This window comes from Euleptes europaea, chromosome 13 (assembly GCF_029931775.1).
Source record: "Euleptes europaea isolate rEulEur1 chromosome 13, rEulEur1.hap1, whole genome shotgun sequence".
In the NCBI taxonomy this organism is placed as follows: Eukaryota; Metazoa; Chordata; class Lepidosauria; order Squamata; family Sphaerodactylidae; genus Euleptes; species Euleptes europaea.
In genome coordinates this window covers 44,972,273-44,985,554 of record NC_079324.1, presented here as the reverse complement: position 1 = coordinate 44,985,554, position 13,282 = coordinate 44,972,273, and the positions used below count along the sequence as shown (strand labels likewise).

The 13,282-nt window shown below is 45.6% G+C and overlaps 1 protein-coding gene across 2 annotated transcripts in view; it reads left to right on the top strand.

Moving 5' to 3' along the window:
* Positions 1-2,800: 2,800 nt before the first annotated feature.
* THOC5 (THO complex subunit 5) overlaps positions 2,801-13,282 on the top strand; it is a 30,018-nt gene continuing 19,536 nt past the window's right edge. For both annotated transcript variants that reach the window (XM_056859867.1, XM_056859866.1), the window contains exons 1-7: positions 2,801-2,910; positions 4,429-4,572; positions 4,722-4,835; positions 5,081-5,178; positions 7,640-7,786; positions 9,465-9,579; positions 9,877-10,009. In XM_056859867.1, the coding sequence (XP_056715845.1) occupies positions 2,815-2,910; positions 4,429-4,572; positions 4,722-4,835; positions 5,081-5,178; positions 7,640-7,786; positions 9,465-9,579; positions 9,877-10,009 (847 nt within the window). In that variant the 5' untranslated portion in view covers positions 2,801-2,814. The remainder of the gene's footprint in view (positions 2,911-4,428; positions 4,573-4,721; positions 4,836-5,080; positions 5,179-7,639; positions 7,787-9,464; positions 9,580-9,876; positions 10,010-13,282) is intronic.

The following is a 13,282-nucleotide window of genomic DNA, read 5'->3' as shown; positions in this document are numbered from 1 at the left end:
AGTAATGACTACAGGAGAATTACACAACTTTAAGGTTGACAATGTTCAAGACTTTCTATTCCTTGGCTCCACCATCAACCAAAAGTGAGACTGCAGCCAAGAAATCAGAAGGAGATTGAGACTGGGAAGGGCAGCCATGAAGGAGCTAGAAAATATTTTGAAGTGTAAGGATATGTTACTGGCCACCAAGACTAGATTAATTCATGCCATCGTATTCCCTATTACTATGTATGGATGTGAAAGCTGGACAATGAAGAAAGCTGATAGGAAGAAAATAGATTCCTTTGAAATGTGGTGTTGGAGGGGAGTGTTACAGATACCGTGGACCGCCAAAAAAACAAATCAGTGGGTTATAGATCAAATCAAGCCTGAACTGACCCTAGAAGCTAAAATGACTAAACTGAGGCTATCGTATTTTGGTCACGTCATGAGACGACAAGAGTTACTGGAAAAGACAGTCATGCTAGGAAAAATTGAGGGCAGCAGGAAAAGAGGAAGACCCAACAAGAGATGGATTGAGTCAATAAAGGAAGCCACAGCCTTCAGTTTGCAAGATCTGAGCAAGGCTGTCAAAGATAGGACATTTTGGAGGGCTTTCACAGGGTCGCCATGAGTCGGAAGCGACTTGACGGCACTTAATACACACACACACAGAAATGGCCATCTGTCAGCAATGCTGATTCTATGACCTTAGGCAGATGATGAGCGGGAGGGCATCTTGGCCATCTTCTGGTCACTGGGGGTGTGGGGCGGGGAGGTAGCTGTGCAATTCCTGCATTGTGCAGCGGGTTGGACTAGATGACCCTGGTGGCCTCTTCCAACTCTTATGATTCTATTCTACGAAAAGGGGGATCCAGCCCAATAGGACAGCTCCCCTGTGTGCACCCGTTCGTCGGTTAAAGCGCTGCAGACGACGCTCCTGTCTGTACGGCTACCAGTAGTAGAAAAGGGCAAGAGTCCAGTAGCACCTTAAAGACTAACAACAATATTTTCTGGTAGGGTATGAGCTTTCGTGAGCCACAGCTCGCTTCGAGTCCAGTAGCACCTTAAAGACTAACAAAAATATTTTCTGGTAGGGTATGAGCTTTCGTGAGCCACGGCTCACGAAAGCTCATACCCTGCCAGAAAATATTTTTGTTAGTCTTTAAGGTGCTACTGGACTCTTGCCCTTTTCTACTACTGCAGACAGACTAGCACGGCTACCCACTATCTTCATGGAAGGCACCACATTTAGCCGTATAGAACCAGAAAATATTTTTCTTAGTCTTGAAGGTGCTACTGGACTCTTGCCCTTTTCTACAGCTGCAGACAGACTAACACGGCGACCCACTGTGAATTATCTCCATGGCTACCAGTTCTAAACAACACACTCCCAACCCACAGACGAAAGACGCTTTCCCGAGACGCTCCATAAGGGGGCGCGAGAGGACTGGCGTGGACCCTCTAGCGCCTGAAACTCGTTTTCTCCCCGGTTCCGGAACTTCCGGTTAGGAGTACCCGCGAGTTATTGTCTCAGCGGGCTCGCAGGCGACCACGGTAAGAGGGGGCTGAAGGGGAGGCGGTTTCCCACCCACTGCCCTCGAACTGTCACCTCTCCCCTCCGCTGAATAGCGTTGCCCATCTCCAGGTGGGGTCTGGAGATCTCCCGGAATTATAACCGGTCTCCAGACTACGGAGATCCGTTTGCTTGTGGGGGGGGGGGGGAGGAATGGCTGCTTTGGAAGGTGGCGTCTATGGCGTTAGACCCCACGGAGGTTCCTCCGCTTCCCAAGCCCTCCCCAGGTTCCACCTCCAAATTTCCAGGGATTTTTCAACCTTTCGTTGGCAACATAGGTGGAATGACGGTAGAGGAGCCGGGGAGAGACATGGCGTGAGGTGAAACCTGCCAAGCTCTAGCCCTAGTTTGCACCGCCCAGTCCTTACTCTGGAACATGTGGTGCAAACTAAAAGGAGGACACCCCTTTTAAAACTAAAAGGAGAAGTCTAAACTTTTCTAACAGAGCAGCTTTTCTAATAGTTAGACCAGTTCCTCAGTGGAACAGGCTTCCTCGGGAGGCGGTGAGCTCTCCTTCCCTGGAGGTTTCTAAGAAGAGGGTAGATGGCCATCTGCCAGCAATGCTGATTCCATGATCTTAGGCAGATCACGAGAGGGAGGGCACCTTGGCCATCTTGTGGGAATGAAGTATGGGTCACTGGGGGTGTGTGCGGGGGGAGGTAGTTGTGAATTTCCTGCATTGTGCAGGGGGTTGGACTTGATGACCCTGGTGGTCCCTTCCAACTCTATGATTCTATGTGTGTGTAGAGACCTGTTCCTCTTCAATAATAACTGCACCATAATTAGGTCTCCTGTCACAGATAACAGGGGGAAAGGCTTCTTATTTTTTACAGGAGCCTCCTCTTACTTTAGGAATTAAACACCACAAGTGAGCAGGAGTTTAGACCGTGTTTAGACTCAAGACCATAAGAATAGCTAATGGTACCAAGAGGTGGATGAGGAGGCCTGCTTTGTATTGAATTGACTGGTATGCCATTGGCTTCCTTTTGGATTCCTGTTCTGGCACATGAATATCCAATTGGCGCTGGATTCCAGCAGCAAAGGGGGAAGTTGAAACAGATACTCTTTAGTATCTGGCAAATAATGGTAATTTAATTGAGCCCAGGGTAAGTTGAGAGGCTTTTGTAACAGGAATTAGTAGATAATAGCTCTTCCTCCGCAAAAACACATACACATATTCTTCCCACTCTATTCAGTAAAATAATTGTTGAATCCTTAGATTTTTTCCTCTCACACATGCAGGATTTGAAAGGAAAAAAATGTCATCTGACTCAAGCAAGAAACGGAAGCCCAAGGTTATCCGCACAGATGGAGGACCACAGGAAGGCAAGAGAAGCAGGCCAGATGCTGACCAGGTACCTTCACAAGGTTGGGATGCTGATGAAGCACAGAATCCATTAGGTGTTGTTTGTAAAGGTAGCTGGAAAGCAGAGGCATTTGCCTGTGTCTAAAAAGCAGTCTTCAGCATACAGGGCAACTCTATCTTTGTAGTAGGATTTAGAGTACTATGCAGGTTTGTTTGGTCTCTATTGAGCTAAATGGGAGTTTGACCATTCAGCATAGTAGGGCCAGAGAAAAAGTTACTGCTAAAAGCAGTCTTGGAACAAGGCTGAAAATAGTTTGATCACCCCTTGTAGAATGTGTCTTGTAGAGTATATCAAATGCAGTTCCTGTTTGAGTTCTAGTTACAGAATAAGCTGGTTATTTAATTCAAGAACTGTGGGTGGTGTTCACAGCACCAGCTTTGAGCTGGACCTCTTTCCAGTGTGTAGAACAAGCCTGCTCCTGGAGTGAATGTAGTAGAAAGCCTGCTGTGACAACCATGCTTCATTTCAGAAGAAGACATGAGGGGAATATTTGGTCCTGGCCACCAGTTGGGAGACAAGTCCTGGCACCTACAGGTCCAAAGTCAAAGTCCAGGGTCAGATAACACAATCCAAAGGTGAAGTTAGAAGACAATCCAAGGCCTCAGTCCAGGGTCAGGTCACATATTCCCTAGAGGCAGAGTTCAATGGTCCAGTAACAAGGTTCCAAGAATTGATACCTAGCGGGTCAGGCAACTGGTGGGGTAGTCAATAAGACTGCCGACAAGCTGACCCAAACTGGCTGTACCCCTCACTGCCACCTTTTATAGGGATTTTCCCTGTAAGTCATGCTGATCCCATGTTAAGCTCCTGTCCACAAGCTGAGTCAGCTCATGAGTATTGGGGCCCAGATCCTGCAATGTCTTATTGGTTTCTCCTGGCATTCTCTCAGCAGATGGGATGCCTTGGGTTACCAAGTACTCACCCTTTGCCTTCTCTGCTCCTGGGGTCCTTTGGGAGATTGTGGCGGGTCTGTGCAAGAGCCTCCTGGCTTGAGGGCCCTGCTGGCTCAAGGTCCTTTCAGGGAGGCCCTGAAACACCATCCTCACAGGAAGCATCTGCCAAGGTGGGGCTTGAGGGAAGGTTGTCCTCTTCCAACGAAAATTCATCCTCCCCATGCTACACCAAGGCAGTCCATGACATATCTTCAAATATGGTTTCCTAGCTGCCACTTTTAGTTGTTCACCCACTTAAGGTAGCCTGCTTGGCATCTGCTAGAGCCTGCTCCTGTTCAGTAATGGCTCCCACCTTGCAGAATGGGCTCCCTGAGGAGATGGGGGAGGTACAACTTTTAGGGGTTTTTAGAAGGCACTGTTAGGCTATCTTATTCATGAGGGCTTTTAATAGGCTTAAAGCTGCAGGCGTTACTTTGTGGGGGTGGTAAATGGGGTTTTGCTGCATTTTGTATGTTTTAAATTTTTGATATTGTAAACTACCCTGAGCCACGGGAAAAGTGGAACGTGAATTTTAAAAAATGTGCTAAGCTTTCCTCTCTGTTTCTGTTTGCAGGATGCCAGGTACTACAGTGAAGAGGCAGAAGTTGATCTGCGAGGCCCCAGTAAAGATTACGAACTTTACAAACAGACCTGCCAGGACCTTCAGAAGCTCATGGCAGAGATCCAGGAGCTGAAAAGCAAAGGCAACAAAGACAGCGTAAGACATAAGCAGGGGGAAAGAATGTGTGTGGATGGTAGGAAACCCTGGGCAGAATTGAGGGATGTTTGAAAGAGAAGAGAATTTCTGACCAGGGGGAAGACTTAGATGCACATCAGCTTAACTGTTTGTCCTCTTCTGCTGTTCAGGCTGCTGAGATAGAGGAACGTCGCATTCAGAGCTGTGTGCACTTCATGACCCTGAAGAAACTGAATCGTTTAGCTCACATTCGCTTAAAGAAGGGAAGGGACCAAACTCATGAGGTAAGGCTGAAGGCAGAGAATCGAGAAGGGTGGTTTGTATGATTGATGTGTGCAAATCCTCTGTGCCTTCATTTAGGTCTAGCAAAAAAAGCAAAACCATGCTTATTCATTTATGTCTATACAGAACAATTCACACCAGCTTATCCGTCTTTTAAGGTCTTGTCGCTTGAGTGCATTTTGGATTTGAAATCTTTTTTTTTAAGCTAACCTGCATCTTAATGTTTCCATTGTGTATTTTGATGTAGGCCAAACAGAAAGTGGATGCGTATCACTTACAGCTCCAGAACTTGCTGTATGAAGTCATGCACCTGCAGAAGGAGATCACAAAATGCCTGGAGTTCAAGTAAGCGTAGCAAAGGAATGTGGCTTGAGGGTGGAAAGGCAGAAGTTTGGGAAGCTGCAGTAGTAATGAGGCTTTGAGAGAGAGAGGGTCTCCTTTGCAATGAAGAAGAATGTGTGAGTTCATTGAAGGGCTTTTATAAGAATAAAAAGTCAAGTGACACCTTAAAACCTAACAACATTTATAGCCTAAGTAAAAAAAATTAAGTAAGAGCTTCTACCAGTCACAGCTCAGTTTCCTGGGTATCTGAGGAAGTGAGCTGTGACTCACAAAAGCTCATACTGGATGAATGTACTTCCAAGATTCAACTTTCTATTTCAATTCTTACCAATAAGTCTTACAGACAAATTGATAGAGGGTTGGCAAAGACAATTAAATCATTTTGTCTGGAATGGGAAAAAACCAAGAGTAAGATTTAAAGTATTGCAGGATGACAAGAAAAGAGGCGGACTAGCATTACCAAATCTTAAATTGTACTACCATGCAGTGTGTTTAACATGGATAACAGATTGAATCAAACAACCAAAGAACAGAAATGTTATATTAGAAAGAGCTGACTTACAACAAGGCTTCCACAAGGTGTTATGGAGCTCGAAATCATATTTTCAATCAGGAAAACAATTAGAAGATTGCGATATTAAACCAGCACTCCTGAAAGTTTGGAATAACTATAAAAAAAGAATAAGTTGTTTCCCGCCATCAATCATGTTCCCAACGGAAGCTTATTTAGACGAGGCTGTTCTAAATGCGCCTTATATAACCTACCAAGAATTGAGGAATCCTGATGGGGAGTTCAGAAGTTTAAGTCCTTCACAAGGAACATAAGAGCATCAACTGGTTGACATATCTTCAATTAAAATCTTGTTTAAAACAGGACAGTTTAAAAACTGGAGTTATGAGAGACTTGACAGAGTTTGAAACAACTATAACCAAGAACAATCAACACTTTTTAGGGAAAATCTATAAGTTGTTACTGAAACATGATTCAGAAACCGAACAGGTCAAAATCAATATAATAAAATGGATGCAGAATTTTGGCAAAATTATAATTATGGAAACATGGGAAAAACAGTGTACACAAGAACTAAAATACACTGCAAGTCAAGAAGTAAAAGAAAACTGGTATAAGATGTATTATAGATGGTACATCACCCCCAGTATGATCTCTCATATGAATAAGCAGGAAGGGGGATGTTGGAAATGTTGAGAAACAGACGGTTCTTTCTTTCATGTTTGGTGGACATGCCCGAAATTACAAACATATTGGAAAAAGATCCGTGGTGAGATACAGGCCATGCTCAATTTAAAACTTTGGATCCAAATTTTTTTTTATTGAGCATAGTTCCACCAGATTTACCAGCAAAATATAAAGACTTGCTTAAATATGCCACAACGGCAGCGAGAGTTATCCTTGCAAGGAGATGGAAACAAACGACTTTACCAGAAGTTGAATGGAAAGAAAAGATGTTAGAATATGCAAACATGGCTAAAATGACTTACTTGATGAATTCAGACAACACACAAAATGTCGAGCAATTTAATGAGAAATGGCTACCATGGTACATTCATATATCCTTAACTATTTAGATTTAGCCCAATTCCTTTTTTATATATGTGAGTAGATGTTTTCATATATAAATGCATTTGGTTTAACTTACTAATGATCAACTTTTAGAGAAATTGAAACTATGGTATATTTATAACACCACCATAATAATGATTAACCTATATCTATAACACTATTTCATTTTTATTCTTTCTTTTCCCCATGTTAGTGGCTGTCTAATATGTTTAAGAATATATCTGATTACTTCTTAATTAACAGGATAGAAACCAATGTACTGAATCAGTTGTAGCAAGCATAATTTCTATTTTATGCATGTATATTAAGATTGAGATAATACTGTCTACTGCAAACGGATGTAAAACTTTCCTCCCTCCCTTTTTTTCCTTCTGTACCCCATGAAAATACAATAAAAACTTATATATATAAAAAAAGCTCATACTGATTTTTTTAAATTTAGGATATAAATGTTAGGCTTTTATTTTATTTTTGCTATAGCAAACTAACATGGCTGCCCCTTTGCAGCTTTCATAAGAAGCCCTAGCAAAATGCATGTTATTATGATAGACCTTTCCTTACAAACCAGAAATGTTCCCCCATTAATAGAGAAAACCGGATTCTGACAATATGATTTCCCAAGTCCGGCACCCACCCCACTTCCCCTGCTGCTATCCTCTTAGACAGCTTGGTGAGTCTCCTGCTGGTCCCGCATATCCTCTTAGCAGGCAGAAACATGCAGCATCCCTGTTTAAATGCACAGCTTTCAAGTCTTCCTTCACCAACCTGCAGCCGTTGAGCCCTGTGGTCCTCCCAGTAAATGTTTTCCCTGAGCTACATATTCCCTGAGCTCCCAGGTATCGTCCCTGAGCTACGTATGCAGCTTCTGGTTTCTTTCTTCAGATCCAAGCACGAGGAAATTGAGTTGGTGAGCATTAAGGAGTTCTACAAAGAAGCTCCTGCAGAAATCAGCAAGCCGGAGATCACAACCAGTGACCCTCACCAGCAGACTCTTTCCCGTCTCGATTGGGAGCTGGAGCAGCGCAAACGGTGAGGATGCTAATGCCGCACTTGTTGTTCAGATCCTTCACTAAGGTGGCCTTAGGTGTGCCAGCATTCTTATCTCTGTCTCCTTGCCCCAGCCCACAATGTAATGAAGTCCTTGTTACAAATCCTGAATCTCCCTTCCATATCAAAAGTAAGCTGAAGCAAATGTAAGGCAATGAATGCATGTTTTATCCTGCCTCCATCTCCCTACCCTTCTTATGTCTCTCATATCAAATCTTAGACTGTAACATCCTTGAGGCAGAGACTAGTGTCATACTCAGTAAAGTGCCACGTGGGCCGATGCTTCTATGTAAATCAAATAATAAGACTGCTTCTCTCAAATCGTCCCAATGGGATAAATGAAATAATTTTAACTGCTCCCTGGAGATGCTTAGTGTTGCTCTTATGACCTGGTACTGGGAATTTCTTGCCTGTTTCCTTGCCAGGGTAATTTTTATAGCTTGCAGCTTGGAACAAGCCAAATGTGGCAAGGAGGTCAAGGCAGGCTTTTCCCTCACCACCACAGGCTGCTCCTCACTGGTTGGCAAAAGGTATTCCAGTTCTAGCATTCCCTAAGAGCCAGCAGGGTACAGTTCCAAGAGTTAAGTTTGCCAGTCGAGTGATTGGAGGCTGTAGTAAAAGGATGGTTCCCCCCCCCCCAAAAAAAACACAGTGCTTTCTTTAATGATAGTGTTTGTTCTTTCTGTGCCAAAGAAAGTCAGAAATCTGCATGGTTGCCTGAAAAACCTCAGCCAGAAAAGGCGAATCCCATACGAATTCATGGTCTCAACATAGTTTGATCTCCTTCCTCGCCTTATGGGCTTGTGGGGAGCCATACAGGGCCTTTGCCCATTTGCGTCAAGTGCACCTTTTTGCCCTCAAGGGGGCGGGCATCCTGATTAGTTTAAGGAGTTAAATGGCTTGGGGAATAATGTAAGGCAGCACGGTGTTGTGGATAGAATGTCGGCTCAGGGATCTGGGAGACCCAGGTTTAAATCCCCACTCCACCTTAGAAGCTCACTGGGTGACCTTGGGTGAGTCACTTTCTCAGCCTAGCCTACCTATCTCACAGGGCAGTTGTTAGCATAAAATCAAGGAGGGGAAACTGATGTTATAAGCTGCCTTGGATTCCCATTGGAGAGAAACGTGGGGTATAAATATCTAAAATATACAAGGCCATAGGAAAAAGTAGCAGGCTGAATAGCCCTGACTAGCCGAAACCCATCAGAGCTTGGAAGCTAAGCAGGGGTCGGCCATGGTTAGTATTTGGATGGGAGACCAGCAAGGAAGTCCAGGGTTTCTACGCAGAGGCAGGTGATGGCAAACCATTGCTGTCCATCTCATACCTTAAAAACCTCATGGCTGCGACCTGATGGCATTATTGTAGGGGGGAAAAAAGCATTTGGATCAGGGAGAAATGGCAGGCAGGTGGTTTTACCTGTTTAAACAAACCCCTTGAAATGGTTAGACATGGTGTGTGACTAAAAGACCATGAAATTCTTTGCGCAGAGGAAGTTGTTGGTTACAGGACAGTAGCCTGAATCACTCGGAAATAGCCCGAGGCTTAAATTCATAGGAGAGAGGCATTGGGAGTGGTGCTGGTCCCCCCCCCCCCCGCTTCTGAATCAACATTTCTGCCCTTTGTAACTCCCTGTTGCTAACTGTGAATCTTCCTTGTCAGGTTGGCGGAGAAGTATAAAGAATGTCTAGCCAACAAAGAGAAGATTCTGAAAGAAATAGAAGTGAAGAAGGAATATCTGAGCAACCTCCAGCCTCGACTCAATAGCATCATGCAGGTAGATTGTGAGCCTGGCTGAGTTTTCCTTTTTAAAGACCTGTGGGGGGGCCTAATTAATTTCTGATAAGATACAGGTGTTGGTTCCTATCTTGGGTAGCTATAAACAAGGTTATTTTGTTTTAAATTATCTTCCTTTTACAGATCCCCCCCCGATCATAGAAATACATAAGGTGGTAAAACAAGTCAACATTAATATGTCAGCAGCACAGAAAAAAGCTTCTTGATCAGATTGTGTCATCCAGGTTTCTTAGCCCTTGCTGTGGCATAATTTTGCACCTGACCTCTTCCCCACCAGGCTTCTCTCCCTGTCCAAGAGTACCTCGCAATGCCTTTTGATCAGGTGCACAAGCAATACGAGACAGCTAGGCACCTCCCACCACCTCTCTACGTTCTCTTCGTCCAAGCCAGTTCCTACGGCCAGGCCTGTGGTGAGTCTTTTAAATTGCTGGGGGAGTGTAATCCTTCCTCTCCCCCTCCCCCACCCCGGCATGTTCATATTTCACAACTGCTTGCAGAAAATACCTATCTATACTTCTCTATACTTATTCTAAGGCAGTTTGGTTGTTTTGGGGGTTAAATTGTGGAACTCCCTGCCCCAGGATGTGGTGATGGCTGCCAACTTGGAAGGCTTTAAGAGGGGAGTGGACATGTTTATTTATTTATTTATTTATTTTGTGATTTATAGCCTGATCTCCCCAGACGAAGCCGGCTCAGGGCGGGTAACGTCATACAGGATACATTAATACATCAATAATAAAATTAACCACAAAATCTAAATTTAAAACAATAAAATTCCCAATTTGAAACTTAAACTTAAAAACTACAGAACTAAAGGTGGCGCCTACCGTATATACTCGCGTATAAGCCAAGTTTTTCAGCCCAAAAAAAGGGCTGAAAAAGCCGAACTCGGCTTATACGCGGGTCAATACGATAGAGGGAGGAGGGAGGGGGGAACTTAGCGCCGACGCCTTTTCCCGGCCGGGAGCGGCCTGGGGGGGCCTCCTGCAGCTGCAGGAAGGCCGCCCCCACCGGATCTGCCGATTCCAAAGGCCCCCTGCTGCCACAGGGAGGCTGCTCCGCCGCCCCCGCCGCCTTTTCCCGGCCGGGAGCGGCCTCCAAAGGCCCCCTGCGGCCGCAGGGAGGCCGCTCCGCCGCCCCCGCCACCTTTTCCTGGCCAGGAGCGGCCTTCAAAGGCCCCCTGCAGCCGCAGGGAGGCCGCGCCTCCGCCCCCGCTGGGCCCGCGCCACTTCCTGCCGCCAGGAGCAGCCTGGGGGGGCCTCCTGCAGCTGCAGGAAGGCCGCTCCCGCCGGAACCGCAGCTTCCCGCCACCAGGAGCCCAGAAGGTAAGCCTGCGGGGGGGGGAGGGGTTATAAGCCTACCCTCAGCTTATACGCGGGTGCCTAATTTTTCCTCATTTTTGGGGAGAAATTAGGCACCTCGGCTTATACGCGGGTCGGCTTATACATGGGTATATACGGTAAACACTACTCACATTGCCGAATATATGCAGCGGGTTCCCCCTCAGCATCAATAATATAACAGGAGGGAGGAGAATAGGGAGGCCAGCAGATAATATTCATGGAGGATAGAGCTATCTATGGCTACTATTCAAAATGAATACTAGTCATGATGCATACCTATTCTCTCCAGGATCAGAGGAGCGTGCCTGTTATATTAGGTGCTGTGGAACACAGGCAAGACAATGCTGCGGCAGTCGTCTTGTTTGTGGGCTTCCTAGAGGCACCTGGTTGGCCACTGTGTGAACAGACTGCTGGACTTGATGGGCCTTGGTCTGATCCAGCATGGCTTTTCTTATGTTCTTATGAATTGTGTGTGTGTTTTAAAATCTGATCAGCTGTAAGCTCTGTAGTGTGCTTCCAAGTTCCCCGGAGTCTGTGGGGGACTGCAGTGGAGCCATCTGGTGAAGCAGCTGCATTTGAGAGCCTTTTTCATTCAGAGGTTGGAGGTTGAAAGACCTGTTAGTTTCCTTTCCCCCCTCACTTCTCTTTGAAAATTGTTTTTTTCAAAGAGCGCGTTTGCATGAGTTTCTCGTCTTTTGAATAATGTATTCTGCTTCTGGCTTGTGGGGGCAGAAAAGGGCCAGTTAAAGACATTGAACTCCTGTACCTGGCCACTGAGGCTATGAGAACTAGAAAATGTGAGTGTGCTGTGGGGAAGGTTAGTTTTGTGTTAAAAACAGAACACTGTGTTTTTCTGGCTTTTCTGCACTGCCACAGGATTGTGGCATACACACCATCCTGAGAATAGCTGCTGTAGATGTCTTCCTCCTTGAACACACACCACAATGTGTTTCTTCTACTTTTCTTTTGCTTTCTTCCTTTGTCTGCCCTCTCTCGTCTCCCCTCTCATTTCTGGCCTACTGTCTTAGCTCACACAAAACCCTCCTTACTTAGGTAGGGTATCTTTTTATTCTTTCTTACCTAACAGCTGTTAAAAAAAATACACTTCCTTTCATAGTTTTTAAAAATACTATCTTCTCCACAAACAGAACACATGTATGTTAGGAAAGCACAAGGTGTTGGGGTTTTCTCCACTACGTGACCAACTTTGTATAGTTAGATCTTCCAGCATGTTGGGGAGCCCTAGGAATTTTTTCTGGAAGTTCCTAGACCAGTGATGGCGAACCTTTTAGAGACCGAGTGCCCAAACTGCAATCCAAAACCCACTTATTCATCGTAAAGTGCCAGCACGGCAATTTAACCTGAATACTGAGGTTTTAGTTTAGAAAAAACAACTCATACGTTAACATCTTATGCTCACAAGCATAAAATGATCCAAACAAAGTAAGGAAAGCAATCCCAAGTGCTTTCATTGATTTAAAATTATTTGGCAGAGAATTCCACACTTTAAGGATTTCATTTTCAGAACTAACTGTACTATCCTTTGTCATCCATAAAATTAAATCATGGCAATGACTGACAAACACCATTTCCCCCATCTGCATTCTCAAAACTCTGCAGGGGGGCTTATTGTTGAGTTGTGCATCTGAGTGGCAAGTCCAAGGCAAAACCTCCCATTCACAAATGGACAACAACCCCCCCCCATGCAGTTTTGAGAATCTGGATGGGGTAAATGTGCATCTGAGTGGCAAGTCCAAGGCAAAACCTCTCTTTCACAAATAGACAACCCCCCATGCAGTTTTGAGAATCTGGATGGATGGGGTAAATGTGCATCTCAGTGGCAAGTCCAAGGCAAAACCTCTCTTTCACAAATAGACAACAACCCCCCCATGCAGTTTTGAGAATCTGGATGGGGTAAATGTGCATCTCAGTGGCAAGTCCAAGGCAAAACCTCTCTTTCACAAATAGACAACAAACCCCCCCCCCCCATGCAGTTTTGAGACTCTGGATGGGGTAAATGTGCATCTCAGTGGCAAGTCCAAGGCAAAACCTCTCTTTCACAAATAGACAACAAAACCCCCCATGCAGTTTTGAGACTCTGGATGGGGTAAATGTGCATCTCAGTGGCAAGTCCAAGCGAAAGAGCCGCCCGCCGCCAGCCTCCCGCCAGCCTCCCGCCGCCCCGCTCCGCCTCAGCAGCAGCGCCGCCGCCCCACCCAGGCGCCGCTCTGGACCCGCCGCCGCCACCGGCCGCTCATGCTCGGCCCCGAGGGCTGCCCTGCCGGCCACACCGCTACGCCCACCGAGTCGCCCCGCCCCTCGACAAAGTTGGCTGTGGCG